The 24,781-nt window shown below is 40.4% G+C and overlaps 1 protein-coding gene across 2 annotated transcripts in view; it reads right to left on the reverse strand.

Annotated features, from left to right (window-relative positions):
- Positions 1–1,218: 1,218 nt before the first annotated feature.
- Positions 1,219–24,781, reverse strand: part of LOC124134370 (inactive histone-lysine N-methyltransferase 2E-like) — a 30,635-nt gene continuing 7,072 nt past the window's right edge. Inside the window, exons 5-29 of one of the 2 annotated variants that reach the window (XM_046499145.2) lie at positions 24,636–24,775; positions 24,051–24,277; positions 23,177–23,218; positions 22,500–22,564; positions 21,402–21,495; positions 21,098–21,169; positions 20,528–20,631; positions 17,166–17,283; positions 16,831–16,940; positions 15,979–16,062; positions 15,522–15,744; positions 14,992–15,147; positions 14,366–14,479; positions 12,198–12,298; positions 11,379–11,405; positions 11,062–11,221; positions 9,362–9,613; positions 8,971–9,103; positions 8,406–8,647; positions 5,697–6,929; positions 5,103–5,310; positions 4,806–4,913; positions 4,352–4,447; positions 3,610–3,855; positions 1,219–3,424 (exon numbers count right to left, since the gene is read on the reverse strand). In XM_046499145.2, coding sequence (XP_046355101.2) covers positions 2,919–3,424; positions 3,610–3,855; positions 4,352–4,447; positions 4,806–4,913; positions 5,103–5,310; positions 5,697–6,929; positions 8,406–8,647; positions 8,971–9,103; positions 9,362–9,613; positions 11,062–11,221; positions 11,379–11,405; positions 12,198–12,298; positions 14,366–14,479; positions 14,992–15,147; positions 15,522–15,744; positions 15,979–16,062; positions 16,831–16,940; positions 17,166–17,283; positions 20,528–20,631; positions 21,098–21,169; positions 21,402–21,495; positions 22,500–22,564; positions 23,177–23,218; positions 24,051–24,277; positions 24,636–24,775 — 4,861 coding nt within the window. In that variant the 3' untranslated portion in view covers positions 1,219–2,918. The remainder of the gene's footprint in view (positions 3,425–3,609; positions 3,856–4,351; positions 4,448–4,805; positions 4,914–5,102; positions 5,311–5,696; positions 6,930–8,405; positions 8,648–8,970; positions 9,104–9,361; positions 9,614–11,061; positions 11,222–11,378; positions 11,406–12,197; positions 12,299–14,365; positions 14,480–14,991; positions 15,148–15,521; positions 15,745–15,978; positions 16,063–16,830; positions 16,941–17,165; positions 17,284–20,527; positions 20,632–21,097; positions 21,170–21,401; positions 21,496–22,499; positions 22,565–23,176; positions 23,219–24,050; positions 24,278–24,635; positions 24,776–24,781) is intronic. The other variant, XM_046499154.2, reaches the window with a different exon arrangement.

The following is a 24,781-nucleotide window of genomic DNA, read 5'->3' on the forward strand; positions in this document are numbered from 1 at the left end:
ATTTATAGTGCTATCTCACTGAGGTGCCATGGCGCAGTTTAACATGAATTCTCCAGTCAGTGTACCGACTCCGAGCCAACCAGTTCTTATTTTAGCCCCTTAATGCCGAGCGCCAGACAGGGTAACAAGAAGTACCGTCTTTTGGTATGACACGGCTGGGGATCAAACCCCGGACTTAGATGCTCAACCACTACCATGGATCCTATTAATAACAGAAAGAGGACTATTTTGTGCAGATTGATAAGTTCATTGGTTGACTGCACCAGGAACAGCTGAAATAATAGATTGGTGAAAATGGTAGCTGATATATTTGAGCTGTCAAGCCTGTCACCGAGAACACATTTTTTTTTAAAGTTTTAGAAAATGAAAAAAACATAACCTGATAGACAGTTATCACATATATCTACTATATGTCATCTAATTCTTGCTTATGACCCGTTTCTTCGATCCGATTCACCCTATTAACTACAGGAAGTGTTTGCACTGACAAGTATCAAAAGACGATGTTATTTTGGTTCTAAAGGATATTAATAGAGCTCACTGCAACATGAGTTAAGTGTGAGACAGACATAGCTATCTTGGCTTGTCATTTGTGAGTTGTCTAGTTTAAGCATTGTCTGGAATCTCGTGAGAAAGGGAAATAGCACACCACAATCATGCTTTCTGTTCTATTGCTGCAAGATCTGGCTCCAAATGTAAGCTGCAACAATTTTAAAGCAATTATGGAACAACATTTTTGTAATAACCAAGGTATATCGGGAGCACAGAATCAATTTTGCTTAAGCAAATAGGTGTTTACACCTTGAAAACAGGCGGAATTTTGCAGAAATGTTTCAGATTTTTCTTGTGAAAACAATTTGGTATGCAGATCTGAGCTTATTCCCCTATTTTTTAATCAATAGAATGAAAACTACTACTAGCATGACACAATCAACATATGGCCAATTCAGTTGTTAACCAGACATTTGACAAAAGTTAATGATATAAAGATTAAACCATATCTGCATCAGTGCACAGTACAAACAAAACACATACCTGTTAACAAAAAAGTTTGATGAATTTTTATTGTATTCCAACCAATGAATGTAGGAAAGAATATCTAATCTGAAATGCTCCTAAATATTCAATATCTACGTGGGTGTTGCCTGAAAACATCCTACAGCCATATAAGACCACTTGACTTTCAGTCAGGTGAGCTAAAAAATAAGAAGAGTCTTATTAACTTGTTGGCATTCTTTTAATTTTATTTTGTTTACATCTGCAGCAAACTGCACAAGTAATACTTGTACATGCTATACACTTCAATCGGTACTAAACTTAACATTGAAATCTGGTTACAAAAACCAGAAATAAGTAGAGCAGCCCGAGGAATTCTTAAATATGACAGCACTAGACATGTTAGAAGCAACCACGATTTGTGACCTCTGCTCTGACCCACTGTGGCCGTGACCGGACTCCGGCACATACACTACATCGTGGCGGTGGCTACTGGCGACATGCAACATTCATAGCAGCACTAACATTGGCAGCATTGCTTTAACAACTAAGGAGAGATTTTCCACAGCTCTTATTCAATCTTAACAATTTTTGGCTTCCCTAACACACATACCTGATTCAAGGTACCTGCATAAGGATATATGCAAATGAAATTCTTAAACCTTTGGTGAATAATTCTGTAGAAGGATACACAAGTGTTGTGCATTGTGTTTTAGATGAAGAATGCTTCAGAAACATGAGAAATTCAGATTTTGCTGTAAGTAACAAACTTACTCAGGCTCAAACAAGATGCATTTCAGTTTGAAACATGCCAAAACGTGGGCAGTCAGTAAAAGGATGCCTAAATCAAGAGACATTTTTAAGACCTTAAACATCGTGAGAATGAAAGGATTCTTTTCCAGTTAGACAATCTCATTCTTGCTTCTGTTGCTATGATAATGCAATCGATCTCAATATTGCACTTTATGAGAAGACATTTCAACATATATTACATTCACCTAAATAATGACTTTTTTCGGATCATAATCACACTATTATCCAACTGTTTTCAATACAAAAAATTCTTAGGTTTTCAAAAACAATAACATGAAACAAGTGCCTTAGCATAAACAAAATGTGAAATGCTTGCTGTTTAATGTATCAGCACAAATGCTGTAGTGTTGAGATTTATTTCCTTGTGATATGAGGATTATCATTTCATGATTCCAATGCTCACAAAATGCAACATTTCAACATCAGACCAACAAAATCTTCTTGGAAGAAGTGGCATCATGATTTCTCCAACATTTCTGATCATAAATGCGTCTGTGGAAAAACAATTAAACATGTAACATGGTGGCAGTCTTGAAAAGGATGTAACATGAAACTTAACAAATTGGTCCTACTACCACCAAGTGGTAAGACAGACAAAAGCAGCAGCAGCACAGGGACGCCAGGAGTCCGAGTCGGTCGGCCGGCCGGGGAAGCATGGCACAACTGTGGTGGCAGAAACTGCCAAACAGCAGAAAATATACTCTGTACAAGAATCTAATTTCACCTAGTGATCCTTTCACAATATAAAAAGTCTTTACACAAAATATACTGAACTACACAAGTGAGCCAACTGACAAATGAAGCCAAAATGTACAACACTAGATGAAATGCATGACATGAACATATATACAGTATGTATGTTTGCTAGAGATGGCTGTGTGGGTAAATGTGTGTATGACAGATGTATGTATGTACATGTATGTTGTGCATGTAGCAATGAGTTATGTACACCAATTTACACAGCTTGTTGTCCACAACCCCTGCTTCTGTCCTGACAGTTCTAGTAGCACCAGCGAACACAGAACCACCACAAAATACGCTCACAAGCACATTGCCCTATATCAAGATCACATCACATTTGTCTGTAGAACAGATTGCTATCAGTAGCATCAGTAGTGGTTTGAGGAGCTGGGGTAGCTGGAAACTGGACTACGGTAGCCTTTGTCTTTGTTGTTAGTTGTCTGCTGAATGTGTGCAGGGAAAGGAGGAGGCTTTGGATGTGAACTTGATGCCATGTTCCATGATGGTGGAGGGGAGTGCACAGGCTTGACATGCAGGCCATGATTGTACTCAAATTTCTGTCCAATGGGATTTTGTGGCTTGGCCTGAACTTGAGCAACATATTGCACTGATTGTTGCTGGCCAGGTGGAGTTGGTGGAGGCTGGGTCTGGGGTGCAGCAGTGTACCCTGAACTCTTCGAGGTGCCCGAGAAGGCAGCCGGCGACACAACGAGGTTGGTGGCAGGTGCCAGGTAGGGTTTACTGGCTGATGAGATTGGTTGATGGTAGCCAGCAGGGGGTGGTGGAACAGAGGTTGGGACCTGCTGGGTCACTGATGGCAGCACAGGAGCTGGAACTGGTGCAGGTTGACCCAAGGGTGGAGTACCATTTAACACTGAAATACAAATTGCAAAACATATTAACAACTTTCTTTAAGCTTTAACGTGAGTTATTGCATTAAGGAACAATTGTCATTCTCATCTGATAATATTCTTCATGCATTTATGTTTAACAATCACGACAAATTCAGTAAATATTCTGGTGTACAAAGCCAGATCAGTAGTGAGTCCAGTGACTTACTTTGATAGTTCCTATGAGCTGGATGGGCTGGCCCATTGGTCCCTGGAACAGGGGAGACAACCCTTGCTGGTGGTCCAGTCTGCACAGGCCTGGTTGGGAAGGTCGACAGAGACATAAGAGAGGGGATGTGTCCACCATTTGGGCCCGTAGGATGAGGCAGCAGAACCGGGCGGGACTTCAGCTGACTTGGGTGGGGTTCAGAAGGGGGAGGGGGTGGAACATCAGGACTGTGCTGACCATCTTCACCTGAAATTTAGTGCATGTCTGAATATTCAAACTAAAGTTTAAATGCCACTATTCCATCATTTATTTTACTTTCTTCAACATTTAACCAACAATTAAACATATTAAACGTGTGAAAGACTGGGAAGAGTAACATTGCAAGTTATGAGATTATCCGCGACAAATAAAGATGTTGGTAAGTGGCATTAGTGCTTCTAAAATTGTTGATAATTCTGTACCCAAAATACTGAAGTTTAATTGAAAAAATCCAGAAAGAAATTTGTAGAAAAAGAAAAAATACTTAATTGTTATGAGAACTATAGAGTGCTGAAATTGAGAAAAGCTTTCTACATGACTACAGAAAGTTGGATTACTTCATACTACAACAATATTGCCAGCTGCCACATCAACTGATCAGATGTGGTGTCAAGTCAAGGAAAAGATGAAAGATCTAGCTAGAGAGGTTGCAGCATGCAAAGCAGAGAGCGGCACATCTTAGCCGATCCGCTTTGACACTCACCCTCAACTGACCCCCTTTGAGTTAAGGGGGGCATTACTCCCACAGGTGGGGGAGGTGGTGGTGGAGGAGGGGTATCTGAGGACTCCCTCTCAGTATCTACAACAGGGTATTATGTGATTATGTGTAATGAAAGATGACCTTGAAATATGAAAAGCAACAATTTCACATGCTGAGCTGTATCCTCTACATAACTACAATAAAAAGTTATGATGCTATTCATGCTTGAATGATTTAATTTAAAGTTAACTCGTATCTAATCTCTACCAGAACAGGTACATATTCACAAAACATGATACTACAGTGAAATGATGTATGATATGCAAAATGGTGTATATTAGCCAACAAATGCAACATTATCACAATGTCAAATTGGTCAAAGCACAGCACCTGTCACACGTGTTGCTACATCAATCAAGCAGTAACACTAAAATTGGAGGACAAACTGAAAACCTACTTGACTTATTGGCTGGCTGTTCCTCTTCTGTGTCATCCAGCCCAAATTCCTGACGAAGTCGTTCTGTCAGACTCATTGGCTTCCGCACTTCTCGTTCTTTCTTTTTATCTGTGTTTCGTGGAGAAATAATAAAACATTGAGTCAGGATTGCAAGTCATTCAAAAGCAATTACCTTAAAACATGAACATGGCAACTTTTCAATCCAAAGCAAATATGTTCTTGTTTGTGATCTATAAACTGTTTTTGTAAATTCAGAAATCTTTAAAAATAGCATTCAAAATATTGTCCCATTCCTACCTTTCTTGCCAGTTGGGCTAGTTGATTCAAACAGTGGAAGTGGAGCAAGTGTGGGAACATGAGGTGTGGATGACGACCGTGATGATTTCCTTCTCGCTCCATGGTGGTGAGACCTTGGGGGTGGAGGCGGGGGCGGGGGAGTTGAACTGCCACATGAGGGCTCTTTCACCTTCTCTTTCAACCTCTTGCGATATTCTAGAAGACTAACCTAGAAGGCAAAACAATCTCTAACTGCTTGGAAAGCTTGCAAAAGTTGAATTAGGATTTACTATTATTTATGTTATGATCAAGGTGATCAATGTACAAGGTTACAATAGCTTCCTTATCAGAAATCCTGAATCTGTGTTGTAAGAAAATTGTGAATTGTTAAAAACCAAGCATGTCCTATGATTTTAATATCCGAGACATTTTTTCTCATTATTTGAATTTTTCTGTACTGAATGAAATAAATTAGGAATCATGAATATTTGTGGGATTTTTTGTGAAATTGTGTGCTCAATCTTCACTTCATAAAGTATCCCCCTAAATAGTCATGATCCTTCACTTATTTTGTTCAATATACACCTGAAACCCTTGGACATAAAGCAGCCCTACCTTTTTCTTTGTTGGCGGCTCTGGTGGTGGGGGAGGGGGCGAGGGTGGCAGTGGTGGCTGAACCTCCAAGCAGTCGGGAGGCGGTGGAGGGGGACCAGGTGGAAGGGGAGGGTTCACACACCCTGCTTCCCCTTCACCAACATAATGAGAGTCATTACACACACCTTGTGACATGAATGGGGCAGGCGAACAGTGTGGATCTACAACACTTGTTGATGAAACAGTCGCCATGTCGTCATAAGACATGGCATTGTCTTTATCAGTTACATGATTAGAGTACCCTACAGCTGCTTCACTAGGCCCCGATTGAGAGTCTGGAGCTGCCACAGCTATCTGATCTCCATCTGGTGGAGTAGCTGGTGTCAGAGGAACAATCTCACTCTTGTTTTCCTCAGTGCTAGACACACAGCACATACCTTCCTCAGGAGGAGGCGGCAACCGAGGCTCATCAGTGTCATTTTCACTCACAGCAGCACCTGCATCTATTCTTGATGCCGAATCACAGACGATTTCATGAGAATCTGATACAAAGCAGTCTTTTTCTGCAGAGGATGAGGCTTTCTCAGCACTTTCACTAGTCCTTGCCTCAGCTTTGGCTGGAGAATCAACTTCCCCTTCCAAATGTTCTGGTGACCCAACAGATTTTGAGTCAATTTCTGACACCTCGAAACCTAAGCTTCCAGAAACCTCCCCTGAAGGTTCTGTTGCAACATCCTTAGAGCACAAACCATGTTCTACATTGGGAGAATCCTTCCCTGCTTCAGTGACCAAATTGCTCTTGCTTAAACATTCACTTTGCTGAGAATCACACGTCTGCTGCTCTTTCAAATTCTCCTCATTTGAGGTTTCTTGCGATAACAGGCCACTCCCCGAATCTATTTCCATCTGCTGGTCTTGTTTGTCAGATTGCTCTTCTGCACACACTTCCATCACTTCCCGAGCATCTGCCTCTCCCGTAGGAAGATCAGTCTTTTTGACCAAGTCCACAACCTCATCTGTCCGAGTCACTCGTTCCTCTACATCCATACTACTGTCTGCAGCTTCTGACCAGGACGTGTCTTTCTCTGAAAACAAAATGCTACTTTCGGCCATTTCTTCGGTACTGTTTCTACTTTCAGACCCTGGACAAGCTGATGGGGGTGGCAGTAAAGACTCCGAAGCATCACTATCAATGTCTGTAGAATCCCTTTGGCTACTTTCTCTCCTCTGACGCTTTGATGGCGGTCCACACATCTGAAAGGAAGAATAGGAAAATGTTTCAACTTATTCCTAATAACATGCTAAACAATGAAATCATGAACCGTTAAGTGCAGGGTCTAATAAAAAAACAAGAAAACAGTGTTATCACTATCAGCCGCCATGGGGCACATCAGCGTTTTGTTTGTTCATATAGTAGTGAATATAAACCACAAACAAGACAAAAAGAGACCAGGCTCACTAAAACCCAAACTTCGACTCCAACATACTTCTAAGTTGAAAACATGAAAAAACCCATCTTTGTCAGAAAATCTCCTTATCAAATTCAAACTTTGCACAGCGCCTCTCCTATTGATGTAGAAACTGTAGCCCCAATTGGAAAAGAATCCACGAAGTAGTTTTCAAGTTACATGTCGCACAAATGTTGAAGCCAAAAAATATTCTAAGTTCAAAACATGAAAAAAAATATTTAATTTTTTTTTTTTTTTTTAAATCACAAAATATGCACATGATAAATAAACTTTACATTGCACCTCTTCTATTAGGATGTAAACAGTTCTCTAAATTTGAAAAGATCATCTATGAAGCAGTTTTCTAGTTTTCACACAAATGTTTCAGTAAAAACATTCTACATGGAAAATAGCTGTATTTTTTTTTCTTAAAAAAAATCCAAATATTGAAAACAAACTTCACACTGCACCTCTCCTATTGGTAAAGAAACTGTACCCCCAATCGGAAAAGGACCCATGACGTAGTTTTCATGTTCTAGGTCGCACAAATGTTGAAGTAATTTTGTTTTAAGTTCACAAAATGAGAAACATTTTCAGAAGACACATATCAAACTCAAAATCTGCACTGCGCCTCTTCTATGAGTATGGAAACTGTTCCCTAAATTTGGAGAAAAAAAACTTGTCCCCCATGGCAGAAAATATGCACTTTGTACATTAAAATGGATCAAGGATCGTAACAGTGTACTCACAATCTAAAAACATGTATCATGGGAAGTAACTCCGGAAAAATATTTACGGGACCAATGTTCGCAGTCTTGACAAGTATCTCTTAGAAAGGCATGCAACCATTGCAGGCACTAAGCACTTTGTTGCATGGAGCAAGGGCCATAAAAAATGAATTTAAGACACAAATTTTTCGAACTCATTGAAGATCATAACCAGTAATAGTGTGTAAAATTTCATTTCTCAAACTTATAGTTATTGATAAAATTGGACCCTTTGAGAAGCGGATGGACGGATAAGAATTTGTTTCAGCATGACGATAGTCAGTCCTATCCAAAGTTGAAAAAAATAAATCTAAAGCCATTTGTTTCAAGGAAACTGAACTGTCTTCAAATGTTGTAAGTACCACCAGCAGACAGATGCAGTAATGACAGCTGTGAGTTAGTGTCTCACAAAAAAGGCCACTAATCAAAACCATCAGTTGCTTTAACAACTTTACATTCCGACTATTGACCATTTGTCAAATTAGTAAATAACAAGCCGGATTTGGTAAACTTACCTGATCATTCTTGTCCTCAGGAGTGACAGGTGTGTGTGGCAGCAGAGGCTTGATGCCGTTCTTGTTCTGCATTTCCTCCAGCTCGGCCTGGGGGGAGCCTGGTACTGCGGTCAATCCCAGCTCCCCACCAGCGCCTGGCTGCAGGACTGATGGAGAGGGAGTGGACGGAGTGGGAGTCAGAGGCTGCTCCTGTGACATGGACTCCCGTGCTAGACGACGCTTCTTCAGTGGAGTCACAAAATCTACAATTTACATACAGTTATAAATTTCAATCTTGTCTGTACTTGAAAATGTTACATGCACACTGATCTTTTTACACCAAATCATCAGATTTCTTTGAAGGTCACTTTCTCCTTCCTTTACAAAGGCTAGAACCAGGAATATATGAACACAGGAAATGAGAAAAAGAATGTTACTTGTACTAATAATGAAATGTTCACAGAATCAATTGAAAATGTGACATGAAACTACATCCCAGGATCTTGTGAAAAGGAACACATTTAAACTGAAAAGATGTGGAATCTTGCAGGATTGTCCAACATGAAATGTAAAGAAACAAACTTACCTGCCGGTGGTGATCCGCCAGGACTTGGCAGACACACCGTTGGGTTGGGGCTTGCACTCCCGTGTACAGGTGATGCACTGCCACTGTCACTAGATGGGGGACCAGTTTCAAACATTGCCTGTCGTAACCAACGCTGGAGAACAAAGATTCAACACTGATAATAGATAGAAGGAAGCACATGTTGAGTAATATGGGACAGAATGGTATAAATGTTCAAATATGATCTGAATTCAGAAAGGCTTGCACTGAACTAGAATATTTTATGCATAGCAAGCACATCAAACCCAATTCAAAGTATCTTAAGAATGTGCACATACTTCTTTGACCACAGACATTGCAACTTTGACTAGAAACAAAAGATTTTTGCACAAAATAAAGAAAATCTGCATACCTTCTTGGCAGACCCAATACTGTGTTCACTGCTGTTCTTGGGCTGAGGTATGACAGCTGGCGGAGCAGCAGAGCCGGCACTCTGGCTGTTGCGACGAGGTATGTGCTCCATGGCATTGCGGGGACTTGGTAAGCAAGTGACAAACATGGTCTCGTCTACACTCACTTCCAAGGGCTCTGTCTTCCCCACTCCTGCTGGCACTGCTGGCTTTATGTCTGTACTCCTCTCACTCATCCACTCATTAAACAAGTGCTGGAAAGAAAATCTCTGGAATATTTCACATGGAAAACATAATATTCCCCTGCTCTGGTGCAATACAGAGTTTGGCTACCAATACCCCACTTTTGGCTCATTGCCACTGGATACCTTCAGTTCAGTGATGAAAGAAACAATGCCTTTAAGTATTTTTCAATATCCCAAATAATCAAAAGGCACCAGTTCACCACCAGACTGATCTGTATCAGAGCTCTAGATGAGCTTTTGGTTATTTGGGATTGGTTTTTATTGGACATTCACAATTTTAAGTGGGTTTTCAATATTTTTGTTATCCATGTTACTTTACATTTTGATATTCAAACTTGAAAACCTGTTACAATCCCTATAAATCATTTAATACCAAATGAATAGTAGTTTACACATGTTTCACTGAATGTTACTGTTGGTAAATTTGTTGGGAATTTTGCGATCTGCAGATAAGTATTAGTTTCGTCCAACAGTTGTGATATACTCATTAGTCATATTTCAATAGTATTTTTATAGTTTTTGTTGCGTACTTGATATGCTAGTGATCTGATATGGCTGTGTATTTCAGTTTATTCAATGCATATTTTACACAAATACGCAGCCTATCTACAGCTCTGCATGGCAAGTTTCATGAAGTAATATTCAACAGTTTTCGAGTTCTGCTCCGGCAACAGAAAATGGATGGGGGACAGATATGCCCAGTCTTCTGCTTCCAACCCACCCAGTCTTCTGCTTCCAACCCTACCCAGTCATCTGTTTCCAACCCTACCCTGCCTTCTGCTTCCAGCCCTATCCTGCCTTCTGCTACCAACCCTACCCAGTCTTCTGCTATGAATCCTACCCAGTCTTCTGCTATCAATCCTACTCGTTCACCTGCTGTGAACCCTACCCAGTCTTCTGCTTCCAACCCTACCCTGCCTTCTGCTTCCAACCCTACCCAGTCTTCTGCTTCCAACCCTACCCAGTCTTCTGCTATCAATCCTACTCATTCACCTGCTGTGAACCCTACCCAGTCTTCTGCTTCCAGCCCTACCCAGTCTTCTGCTTCAGACCCTACTTAGTCTAGTCTTCTGCTTCCAATCTACAACCCTGCAGGTCCCTACCTGCTAGACCACTGGAACACATATGTATAGTGTATAACTTTAACCCAGTCTTCTTCTTCCAATCCTAACCAGTCTTCTGCTTAGGACCCTACCATATGCATGATGTACAACTTATATCCATGTTTCATAATATGCTACATACAGCTAATCATAAGCTCTCTGTAACACAAATAATAAATTAATGTTCCTCCTTAACTAGGTCTGCATTCAGTTCATCATGCAACTCGGACACAAAGGAGGGAAAGAAGAAACTCAGGCATTGCAGGAACTATTTTCCTAAAACCGACTGAATAAACACTTCAGTTAAGCATGTTAAGTCTAATGACAAGAAAATGGAATCTTCATAATCAATACCTTTTTAGTTTTGTGGAACTTGAAGCCTGCTGCATTGGGACTGACGATGTCTGCCGATGTGGGAGTCTGCACAGGGGTACCTGGGGTTGATCCTGTGTTGCTGTTTTCATCAGCGGACACAATCTCCATGATAGCCGCTGCACTGTTGACCCTACTTCTTCTGAGAAAAACAAAAAATTACAGATATACAGTATGTGTCCAAACACATTACTGGTGTGATAGTATAGGCTTGTAGTTTAAGAGGCCACATATTCATATAGTATCACTTTGTGATATTGGTGTGAAACAGCTATGAGGAAAATCAAAGGTAGACCTACCTCCTGGCATGTTTCTTGTTCTTTTTCCTGAAACAATGAAAGCTTATGTTAATATATTTGTAATTTTTTCACATATTGCTTTGGCGGGAATCTTATACAATTAAAACAAAACTGAGTCACCTTCTAAGAGCGGCCACATGCTTGATGTGCCTTCTCTCACGTTTTTTCAGCACTAGATTTGACAGTGCCTTGATAATATCAGCTTCGCAGAAGCCCTCAAACTCCCCTTCGGAACTATCTACTTGCACCTGAGACCAGGCAACCACACAGTTTTTGTCAAACATTTTCTAGAAAAATGGCTCTTCATCTGACAAATGAACCCACAAATACAATCTCAAGCTGAAATGAGATGAAAAACTTAGGCACATTGTGCAACACAATGAATGGTTTGAGATGAGCCAGCACACAAACCACATGCTCAATGGGAGAGTCTATTCACACACAGGAAAGATACTGCTGGACAACTGGATCATACCATTATTGAAGTAGGGGTGTCAGATCACCAACACCAGGTTGCCAAACACATTGACCATCTGATCAAAATCACATCACATAATTTGCTTGCAAAAAGATTTTTAACTTTAACCTGGCAACAATACAAGATATCAGTGTGGTTTCTGATAGTGAATCCATAAAGAGTTTAATGCCTTCACCTTGGTACCATATTTTATCAATCTAAGATAACAAAGAGTACTTGAAATATATTTTTCTGGAAACTAAGCAAGATCAATATTAAATGGACGTGTTGACCTATGATGTGCTTTACTAATTATACTAATCAACATCATGAATCTGATCTATGTTTCAATGATGCCTCACCCTTTTGTTGGGGTTGCTTTAGTTGGGGATTCAGGTTTGGGCTTTTCTTCAGGCTCCTCCTTCACTGGAGGCGGTGGCAGTGGGGGAGGAACTTCCTCTACCTGAAATGTAACATGCATGTAATCAACTGAATATCTACAAGCCTGCAGGTCCCTATCAACTAAGTTACTTGAGTAAGTCAGTGAGTTGGGTTAACATCGCTTTGAACAGTATTCCAGTTATATCATGGCATGTCAGCTTAATGCGGGAGGAAAGTCTGACCTAATGCAGGTCTCAGATGTGTAATCCATGAGTATGAGTATGGTGCTGACAAACCGAGAAACATAGATGTGGGCAAACCAGGATTTTAACCCATCCATGACCCCCAAGGCTACATGAACAGATCACATACATATAATGTATACTACATATTGTCATGTTTCATAATATGTTACATCCAGCTCATCACAAAGCTCTCTGTAACATGTAATGAATTAATGTTCCTCCTTAACTAGGTCTGCATTCATTTCATCATGCAACTCGGACACAAAGGAGGGAAAGATTAAACAGCTGCTTATAGTGGGAGAGAGAAGTGAGTGAATTGGGTTAATGCTGCTTTGTTGACGGTGGGAAGAGTCATTAGAAACCCAACAAAACCCTTGTCAGCTCTTGACACAACTTGGGTCTTCTGCTTCCAACCCAACCCAGTCTTCCGTTTCCAATCCTACCCAGTCTTCTGCTTCCAACCCTACCCAGTCTTCTGCTTCCAACCTTACCTAGTCTTCTGCTTCGGACCCTACCATATGTATGATGTACAACTTATATCCATGTTTCATAATATGTTACATCCAGCTCATCACAAGCTCTCTGTAACATGTAATGAATTAATGTTCCTCCTTAACTAGGTCTGCATTCATTTCATCATGCAACTCGGACACAAAGGAGGGAAAGATTAACCTTATCTAGTCTTCTGCTACCAACCCTACTCAGTCTTCTGCTTCCAACCCTACCCAGTCTTCTGCTTCCGGCCTTACCTAGTCTTCTACTACCAACCCTACCCAGTCTTCTGCTACCAACCCTACCCAGTCTTCTGCTTCCAACCCTACCCAGTCTTCTGCTTCCAACCTTATCTAGTCTCATGCTACCAACCCTACCCAGTCTTCTGCTACCAACCCTACCCAGTCTTCTGCTTCCAACCCTACTCAGTCTTCTGCTTCCAACCCTACCCAGTCTTCTGCTTCCAACCTTACCCAGTCTTCTGCTTCCAACCCAACCCAGTCTTCTGCTTCCGGCCTTACCTAGTCTTCTGCTACCAACCCTACCCAGTCTTCTGCTTCCAACCCTACCCAGTCTTCTGCTTCCAACCCAACCCAGTCTTCTGCTTCCGGCCTTACCTAGTCTTCTGCTACCAACCCTACCCAGTCTTCTGCTTCCAACCCAACCCAGTCTTCTGCTTCCGGCCTTACCCAGTCTTCTGCTTCCAACCCTACCCAGTCTTCTGCTTCCAACCCTACCCAGTCTTCTGCTTCCGGCCTTACCCAGTCTTCTGCTACCAACCCTACCCAGTCTTCTGCTTCCAACCCAACCCAGTCTTCTGCTTCGGACCCTACCATATGTATGATGTACAACTTATAGCCATGTTTCATAATATGCTACATACAGCTCATCAGAAAGCTTTCTGTAACATATAATTAATTAATGTTCCTCCTTAACTAGGTCTGCATTCAGTTCATCATGCAACTAGGACACAAAGGAGGGAAAGAAGGAACTCCAGCATTGCAGGAACAATTTTCCTGAAAAGGAACAGCTTTTGGCACCCATCCCAATTGTAGTTGATGCTTCAAACCCTATCTTGTATTCTGCTTCAAACTGTATCTAGTCTACTTCTGACCCTACCAAGTTCTATGCCCCAACCTATCATTTGTTATTAAGACACATAAAACAAGCACCCTTGTCAAACAAAAATCTATAATCTCACTCAGGCATTATTTTCAGCATGCATTCAGAAAAACACTTTAGGCCTCGTATCAAATTCCTTTACCTTCCCTATTCTACACATAATGACGCTTCCTTATAAACAGCATTTCTCAATACACATCCAAACTGGAAAATATCAAATCTCTGTATGCCTCTATTTACAATCAACGTCTTTCTTATACTTAATTGTAATAATATATGAAAACCCTTACATCTGGCTTTTTAGTAGTTTCAAGTCGAGCTAGTGCTTCTTTCCGTCTTTCTTCCCTCTTGGCCAATTTCTCAAATGCTTTCATGATAGCCTCCATCTTTCTTTCTTCTCGAGTCTGAAACCAGGTACAAAGGATTGTTACATAAACTATTTCAAACTTGGCAATCAGATGTCACACATCATAGACAGAGAATGTTACATTATCATTATTTATAGTGTTAATGATAAAGCAAAGTTGACAATAAAATAGTGAAATAAAAGGATGTATCATGACATTGTTGTTATATGCCTATAGGCTTTCTAGTTCTTTGGGCCAGTGAATCAAAACAATGCCCAGATGAATGGTGACAAAGTACTTCTATGGCATCAGGATATAAAACATGATTTAATGGCACCATTTTGAAGCAATTTCTTAGATTGGACAAACCTTAGAACAAAGATGCCAGTTATGAATACTAAATTATCTTAAACTTGGCTGTGTTATACTAGTTGATTTTTATGATAGAATATACAGTCATTTTATCTGTAGATATCCTATGTCACATCATGTTTTGCATGACGTAATGCCATATATCATAATTTGACAAAGTGTAATGTTTCAGCCAGTCAGCAGCTGTTGAACCTCACCATCTTCTTACACCTTTCTGCTGCCTCCTGCTCTGACTCAGAAGACAGCTGTGTTTCCAGTTGCTGAGCCTGGAGATCAATCATCTGCTCAGAAGCAGGTGCTACGACAGTAGCAGGTTTCACTTCAACTGGTTCTTTCTTGATTGGTGATGGCTCCTACAATGCAATAAGTTCAGTACATTTCATTATAATGAAAACTAAAACGATAAAACATTCAGTGATTCAACCAGAGTTTCTGATTGATTCATACTGAGGAACATCAACCTATTTTTCTCTTTAAGATTCATGCTAAATAATACATAGAGGAATGTTCTTTAATAAAATGTTAAAAATCATGGAAATATTCCAGAATACCCTGATGGCATTGCCTTGAAAAAGAAAATCACAGAATATTCACCAAAGCAGATCTTACATCTTAAATCAAGATCCTATGCTCTTAGTAGACAATTTTCACATCTCTTGAACAGACTCAGCCTTTTAGTTTTTGAATTTATTAATAAGTACATAAACATGACAGCACCAGTACTCACTTCTACAAGATGGACCACCTTCTTCTCAGGTGGCGGCTTAACAGGGGAAGCAACAGGTGTTGTAGGACTCTTGGGAGTTTGTTTAACCTTTGTTCGTGTGGATTCTCTCTCTGGGGCACTGAATCTCCTGGTTCTCTTCTTCTCCTTGACCGGTGATGGTGGCGGAGGCACAGGGGCAGGAGTAGGTGTTGGTGTGGGTGCAGGAGCACGCGGCTGGGATTCCCTGAAACAGTGGTGACGAAGATGATTACATCAGGCAATGGTAGCTAGAAATATTTACCTTGGCATGGTAACAATGATCCAAAATCATCAAGGACAGGTGTTTTTTTCTTGCAATTACCTGCTCTCATAAATCACATTTATTGTTAATTTATATATATATATATATATATATATATATATATGTAATCAATAGTTACAACAGGGTTCATTTTCCTTTCAACCAAAAAAAACTTACTTGTTTTGAGAATTCCTTAGCTTCTTCCCGAACTTTGAGACAGGACAAGTGACTTTTTGACAAGTACATTCCACACTAAATGAGCTGGAAGGAGATATGACAATTACATTAGTCTAAATAGGTTAAATGGTTGTACACATAAAAATAATGAACAAAGGACTCAGATCTATGGCAGATTCCACAAATAGGGCAGATATTGGCACACACTAAGATCTATGGCAGATTATCAAATAATATAACTTCTATAGCGCAAAATATCGTGTAGATTCTTATATATAGCGGCAGACTCTCAATGATGTGATGTTTCTGGATTATTTTTATCATTTCACCATCCTCTCATTTGTCGGAATTATAACATGCTGAATCTTTTCATGCTTCCTCACATGGGATTCAGAGCCTTTACACGATGACATTTTGGATTTTTTAAATATCAGGTCTTAGGGGCTTTCAATACTGGTTTGAATGCACCATAAGAAAACCTTTATTTTCTATGGTCTTGCTCCATTGTTTTCGACTGATCGCTGTGTCTATCGGTAATAGATGTTAAATTTACATGGCGTCATCACAGGCAAGGATTGTGACGTCAATTAATAATTGAACTGATTGTTCATTCATGGATAAGACATTATTGCAAACATGACATCAAGTCACAACGAGAATCTGCTACAGGTCTGAGAATATGCCACAGATTAGAGTCCCTGTTGGATCCGAGTCCTTCATATATATATACATGCATGCACCATGTGCTGGGAAAGACTAAGTGGAAGAGTGTCCTCAAATTATACAAAAACACTACCACTTGTAAGAATTAGCAACAAAATAAAACTTTGGCTGTATGGAAATACTACTCACCACTCTTTATAGTTGTAATCAAAGGGAATAGTAATTTCTCCTCCTTTTGGGATGTCTTTCTTGGAGATGACAATAAATTGAATGTTACCTTTCTCAATCACATGCTGAACCTGAAACAAATCATTAAGACTAATTAAAACTCACAAAGATTGACAATGTCAGCATGAGGTGTATTTATTATTTCTGCTTAAGTCTTGATATGGCAAACAATGAACCTTTATAAAACAAGTTTTTCATCATCAGATCATCTCTAATATATTGCCACTGAGTAGATGCTCTAAAGAAGTATAGAACTGTACATAACCATCAATATGAAATGTGACAATGGTGCCTACCTCAGCATTTGGCGTACATGACCTCCTAATAAAACGAGCATCACCGCCATAAGCACTTGCATCTACACATAAGTCAAGGTCCTCAAACTTGGAGTAAAACAACACAAACGGATGAAGTCTGGAAAACAAAACATACATCAATATAATTCAACAGGAAAAACATTCTAGTTGGCTTCATAAGGATACAGCACATATGGAAATGAGTCTAACATGTCTAAAGCCTAATATACTGGTATAAAACAAAACGTCATAACATCTATGGTTTTTGTTTACACTTGGATACTTATCCTGCATTGCTACCTTAATGCTTCTACTGCTGTTCTTTGACTAGGAAGACAGAACTGTGAGAGGTCCTGGCTACAGAAATTGTTGTACCAACCAGTTGTTTGGCATACTCTCTCCAACAGCTACCACGTGGCCGGAAGTGGCGACGTCACATATAATCACATCACTGCTAGTAACGAACATCTGAAACTTCACGGGGAGGTAGCAAAGCGATGGGTGGGCACTTTAGACGTAGTAACACCACTTGTCAACATACAGAGTATGTGTCGAAGGTCTATGTTGAGTAGCCCTTGGCATCTAGGGCCCGGTGGAGATGTACCAAGCTTGCAGAAGAAACTTGTCTGGGGATGGGTGTGGCAACTGCAGATGGGTGTGGCAACTGTGGGGATGTACCAGTAGATGTGGCCACCCTGGGAGTTCAAGAGGGTCGCAACTGGCATGCTCTCGAAGATCCACGAATAAATTCTGTGCCGGCCACCAAAGTGTAATCAAAACCAGTGAAAGATTTGGTGTGTTTTTTATCTTCTGCAGAACCCTGGTAAGTAGTACAGGTGGCAGAAAAGCCTACACTTTTAGGCCTGCGCAGGGGATGCTGAAAGCGTTGACCGCCCAAGCCAGAGAGTCCAGGACCGGGGAGATGTACGGATGGAGCTAATGATTCTGTCTGGTGGTGAATAGGCCGAACTGTTGGTACACCTGGGTGAAGGCATTGGGATGGAGCATCCACTCCATGGGAGCTGCTATAAAAGAAAGCTGGTACCCATGGTGAACCGATCACCACCACTGGACTTGTGAATTACCTTGTGGCTTTGAACAAAAGGAAGAGGTAGCCTGGGGGAAGCCTTAAAATAGGCATGCCTGAGCTGTTAATTGTTTGGCTTAGATGTTTAAAATTTGGATTATTAGGAGACATGCTCCAATGCTGTAAGTGGCATTTCATTACAGGCAAGCTGGAGATGTGTGTGAGTTTAAGATTATAGGGCAATTGAAGAGCGAGGATGCACTCCACGGCTGACATTGGCTGACTCTTGAACATTAGAATCCTAATCCACTAAGGCTAGATAACCAAGGAGCCTAGTTGTGGTGATTTCCACTACAGCCACCCGGAGATGATTACATAGATGGTCTATTTGACGTTGTTGAAATGACATCATAGTACATAAATGATCGACAATGAAGATTGTCCTCAGTAACATCCATATCAATGACTCTGCCAATAGAGGCGAAGACGGACAGCCTAATTTCAGTCTCAACAAATGGGATGGATGATGGGCAGGACCAAATCTGGACCCGAGGAGGGAACGACCAAAGCCAACCGGTCCAAAATCCTATCCGGTCCAAGCTGTGTGTCTAACTCCAAAGCGGTCAACTCGAAAGACAAGCCATCTGAGCTCGTCGGGGAGTCCGATGGATAATCGTATTGTCGACGAAGCAGGAAGGAATACAGATACGGAACGAATAAGGGACTGAGGTCTGGAGTGGATCTGGAAGTATGATGGAAAGACCTGGGAGAGAAAGCCATGTGTATGAGGCCGGCAAGGAGCCAAGGACGGTAGGTAGTTGTAGTTATTGGCAATAGACGCATATGCATATGCTGCGTAAGAGGTGCTATTAGCACAGGAGTGGACCTGTAGATGCCGGAGCTATGCTGATTAATGGTGGAAACCCCAGAGGCACCAAGGACGTCATGGGGCTGGAGGTGTTGGTATGAGAATGGTCCAGACCGGTGGCAAAGGTGCCGGAGGAGCTGCCTGAGCCATCAATGACATGTACATGGATTGCATCCAGTGAACCCAGGCGGGATCCAGAACGCGTTGAAACTGGGAGGCATGAGAGCGACTGTGCTAGCTGTGCCTCCACAACCTTTTGCACAGACAACAAAAGAGGTGATCGTAGGTGCGGACATAGTGGGCGTGAATGCAGTAGACAAAGGTGGGGAGAGGCACTGCTCCATTAGTGATGATTGCAGCTTGGTAGGGAATAATAACACCTGTGCCAACGTATTAGGCGACCTCCGAAGTTAGAGAAGTGTCCCTGTGGTCGGCCATCTTTTCAGGCATGATGGGTGTGTCATTCTGTCAAGAACCAGAGGTATTCAGTGAAGTCATGAGGGGAGAGAGAGCCATAAAACTCGCACCACCACTACGTAGAACACGGAACGTACAATCGACACACAAGGGGTGCGGATCCTTGGCTGATTTATTGCCCCGGCATTGTGAGCAACACTACATATAATTTCAATGAAATAGACAAAAGTAGCAAGCAGAATAGACACACATGTCAACAAAGATAGATAATTATAACTCAAACTTTAAGAAAGTTCAATTATACACTGAAAAAGCCCAGAATAGAAACATATATAGCACATGAACAAGAACCAAGATAGATATATTGAAATATCAAAGCAAAAGACATGCAGACATGCAAACATGCCAACATGGCAAAGCAAGATGGCGGATGGAAAAATATGCGCAAAGGAAGCGTGAGAAAGAGCGACAATTATGCTAAGGTAAGCCTGAACAGACTTGAGAACATATTGGTTTATCAAAGGCTGCTATCTGGTTCTTTAATCTGGGGAGCCTTATTCTCAATCGTCCGATGACTAGCAGTGATGAGATTATAAGTGATGTTGCCACTTCCTGTCACGTGGTAGCTGGGGGAGGGAGTATACCACACAACAGGTTGGAAAAACAATTTCTGTTGCCAGGACCTCTCACAGCTCCATCTTCCTAGTCAAAGAACAGCAGTAGAAGCATAAAGGTAGCAACGCAGGATAAGATAAATGATACAGTGAATATATCCAGGTATTTGGCAATAAGCAAGTCAGAATGTGATACTTAAGTCAGTCTAATGCTGCAGCCAGTAAATTCACAGTTGTATCAAAGTAGCTTGTATAAAAACTGGACCAGGAAATCAAGTGGTCACAGATGAGAAGCATTCTCATCTTCAGTGGTCACTCACTATCTATACTCAGCAGTCATTGTGGCCACAGGACTTTAACTTTAGTGATATTTTTACAACCCATAACAGTTAACATGGTACAGTCAGGGTACTGACGAATAGAATACTGGTCTTACGTCTTCATGACATTTTCTATGTCCAGATGCTCTCGGAGCATGACAGTTCCCTTGAATTCTATCACAGCTTGACCTTGAGGAATCAACTCCTTGGCAACAAGACCCTGTCAAAGAAGCAAAATCACAAGTAAGACATACATGAAACAATCAATAAACTTAAAACAAGAACTATGTGTTCACGTAAACTTTATATAGCACAAGCATTAAGAAGAGCATAAGATAGGAAGAACTTGGTTTTAATTTTCTCTTGTCTGAAAAAATAATCTGCGAAAAGGTTGCAATCAACCCAGCTGTGAAAATGGTAAACAACAAGGAAACGTCATTAGTCCTTCCTGCGTGTATTTTGTTTCAGCCTAGCAGATTTATTTCAAATGACTATTTCATGAACCAGTCTTATTTCATTTGTAAAGAAACTGTAACCAAACCAAGGACATCAATGATTTGTCCACTGTTTGATCCAGTGAGGAGACTACAGATTTTGGTTAACAGCTTCATCAACTTTGTTTATCAATAACATTAAGAAAATCATTGAAGGTTTGAATTGACAAGAACTGCAACTGTCAGTCTCACCTTTCTATTTGTCTTGACCTCAGTGACAACACATTGCTGAACCAGCAGCTTGTCTGTCACCGGACTGTCGGACTGCAAGGGAGAATGTAGGTCGTGTTACTCAGTATCAACAAAACAGCAATCCAAAATGTCATAAATGTTACTGATAAAAAGCATTTGTTTATAGTGTAATAGAAATCTACTCTCTCATTCCGACATAACAAATCCACATGAACATACTCAGCATTTGTTTTTTATCAAGAATCTTTCGACATAAGTAAACATGGTAAATATGCATCCTGAAAGTTCAAGAAAATTTACTCACCAAAACTCCATTGGTTTTTGTCAAGGACAGCAGGTCCCTCATTCCAGCACTATAGTGATTCTCTTTGGCTACTTCATAAGAATCCACCCATGGGCTAAACATAATAAACATATTCATTACCTATGAGAGCAAACATGTCGGGGTTCATAAATATCACATGTGCCCTAGGGTCATATCACGTCACAAGACAACAGTGTATTTTTTCCGTCATACGGATGGCAATGTTGACGCCATTTGAATCTTATTTCCAGTCCAGTTTCCACCTGCTGGACTAGGCTGGAATTTTAATGACACCAGTACCTATTATGAGTTGTGTCCCTTCCATGTCCCTCCTATTTCACCTCTCATGTCACTTGCATTTGCTTCAAACTAAATGTCTATCAAAATGGTCTGATCAAGTTAATCTAGGAAAAGTTTCACATTTCCTGCCTCACGGACACCAAGTGCATGTGGATTGTTCCACAACACTTGAATTCATTGGTTAAAAATATGAAAATTTGTAAAATATCTGTCAATGTCCAGTTGACCCCACACATGCTTTTCAAATCCTGCAATCGACCAAAATCTGTGCAGCGGTCACCATGTTGTGTACAAACAGAACGTTGATTTCGTTACGCGATTTTGCTTTGACTAGGCATGGTCTCGTTTGTCCAGCCAAAATATAACTCAGAAATTCCAGCCAAGGTCGTCAAAGGAGGAGAATGGACTTTTATAGTCAGTGAACCCCCTTGCCACTGGAAGATGCCAATCATCTAATACAAAGATAGAACAGCATATTGTAAAGCAGACCTTGAAACTAGCACAGAGCCTATAAAACTTTGTGACCAATTAAAAACACAAAAGATCATGCTAAGGAATATTTAAACAATGACTAAAGAGCTGTAAAGAGCTGAAACTATACTCAAAAAGCTCACAGCTCAGAAACACATCCTCTTTGGACAACATAAAGCTAATCATGCTATCAAAGGACCAGTCAATATCAACTAACATCCCTGTATGGCTAGTGTGCCATCATGCTACAAAACAGTGCACTATCAATGAGAGACATCTTCCTCTTCCCTGATTGCTATGTGGTGGAGGTTGAATAAATAGTCTCACCTGAACATACTGTTCCATGGGTCACCATTATCATTAGCAACTGAGACAGAAGTCTTCCTCCTTTTCTGTAAAATATATCACAAACATTGGACAAACTGCAGACAATGGTAACATCTATTTACAGATACGAAAAACAGGAAGAATCTGGTTGAACATATATACATAAAATTGAACAACACTTTCAAAGAAAATGGCCGATTATTGGCTGTAAGAAATTTCTGCTTTCTGTATGGTCTAAGAGCAAAGTTCAAAATATGGCCACAAGAAAAAAAAGGAACATTCAAATTGAGCCCCACTGTTTACTATACACATACCATTTTATATTACATTTAGTACAAAAATGGGCTAAACAAATTTGAGCGTCATCATTGGTTTGAACAAGCATATGAACAGTCCAGTGGTTTTTGAGACGAAGAATGTTTATAACTGAAGATCTTATTGATGGACTTCATACACAGGACGAACAGGCCACAACACAAGCTCATTCGACTTTCTGTCATGGGAGCTGAAAATCAGATGACTACCCTACTGTATATAATGTACTGAATGGTTTTTATAACTGACAAGATCACAATTTCCAAAACTCAATGACCTCTTGTGAACATTTTCAGCTAGTTTCCATCAACTTAGATGTCACTTCTTAAACATATTAAGAACATCATAATGAATCATCATACCTTTACAATTCTTACAGGCTTCTGAATACTGTCTTTGGCAATCTAGAAAAGAAAATAACACATAACATATAGACACTGAAAGACTTTGCACAGCTGCCAACTTTGCCAAACTACAATAAGTATTTGTAAAGATATTCTCATCAGGACAACCAAATCACAAGGATAGTGTTTTTGAGGATGTTTGGAGGTACGTATGATGGTGGCGTTCGATGGGGGTCGATGGGGACTCCTTCATGAAAATTTGGGGATCTTAAGAGTGAACTAGTGGCACTTGGTGAATGAATGGACAACACTGTCACTTAACTGTATCCACAGCAGACTTTGCAAAATGCATGGTTTGGATATTTCTTAAAGGACAAAATATACACAAGTTCCATGTAATACTAAGGTGATTGGTATCATATGCAACGATCCACACCATAGGGGTACGATCACACGATATGAACCAAGTCACCAAGTCTGACCACCCAATCCACTTGGAAGCCTCTTACGACCAGCATAGGCTGCTAGAGACATATTCTAACCCAGAATCCTCACAGGATGACATCATAAGTAAACTTCAGATCTTATGACATCCCATCTAAAAAGCAGTCTGTTTAATGAATATAAAACATGAATATGAGATATGAATTGAAAAAATCAAGGGATTGAGGAAAATGATAATACTAATAACAATGGATTCTAAGAATAGAGGTGCGGTGAAATGGGGTTTAACGTCAAGTTCAAGATTATTGCACTTCTATAGCGATGTGATGGTACTGGCCAGGGCTAATGCCAGACTCAACCAGTCTTTTGGTATAATATGGCCAGGGACTGAACCCAAGACCTTCCACTCTCTGGGCAGATCTCTAAGAATAGAACAATTGTTACATACCTTTGTTTTCTGTTTCTTGTTCCCATCTTTCCCCATATTTTCCTTCTCCTTTTTTGTCATCCGTTTTTCCTTTTTAATTACATTTTTCTTTGGCGAGACCTTTTCTTTAGGCTTAGAGATCCGCCTCTGCTTGACAACTTTCCCCTTTGTTGGTGTTAAGGATTTCTTGTTCAGGGATGCCAGATGATTAGCAGCTTCATCTGGATCCGTATCAGTAGCACTAGTATCTGTTAACATTCAAATAGAAAACTGAAATGTTCAAAGAATGGCACAAGTCATAGTTGGATTTCTTTAATTAATGTAGTTTCACTTATTTATTTGGTCTTGTTTCTTTATAATGAATCAATTTCATGTAATAAATTTAATAAAGTCATTGTTCAGAGCCATATTTGATAACATTCTCCATGTAAGATTCTGTAGGCTATCAAGCCTTGACCATTATAACGACTTTCAAAATCACATGCCAAGTCAAAAATGCCATCATCTTTAATGAAAACGTCACTAAAACATGCCCATCACTATTCAATTTGGAGTGGAGACCAGTATCGTACAAGAGTTATCTTCCCTTGTTTCTCAGAGCCTCACCTGTCATTTCTTCTCGCTTCCTCATCTGTATGAGTTTTGCTCTGTCCACATCAATGTGACGTGGCTCACACAACTCACAGAAAAAGCTCTCTGGGATGTTGTTGCGGTCGATGCCCATACAGTCAATGTGTTGCCATACACTAACA

This window comes from Haliotis rufescens, unplaced genomic scaffold (assembly GCF_023055435.1).
Source record: "Haliotis rufescens isolate VD_foot unplaced genomic scaffold, xgHalRufe1.0.p SCAF_16, whole genome shotgun sequence".
Taxonomy (NCBI): domain Eukaryota; kingdom Metazoa; phylum Mollusca; class Gastropoda; order Lepetellida; family Haliotidae; genus Haliotis; species Haliotis rufescens.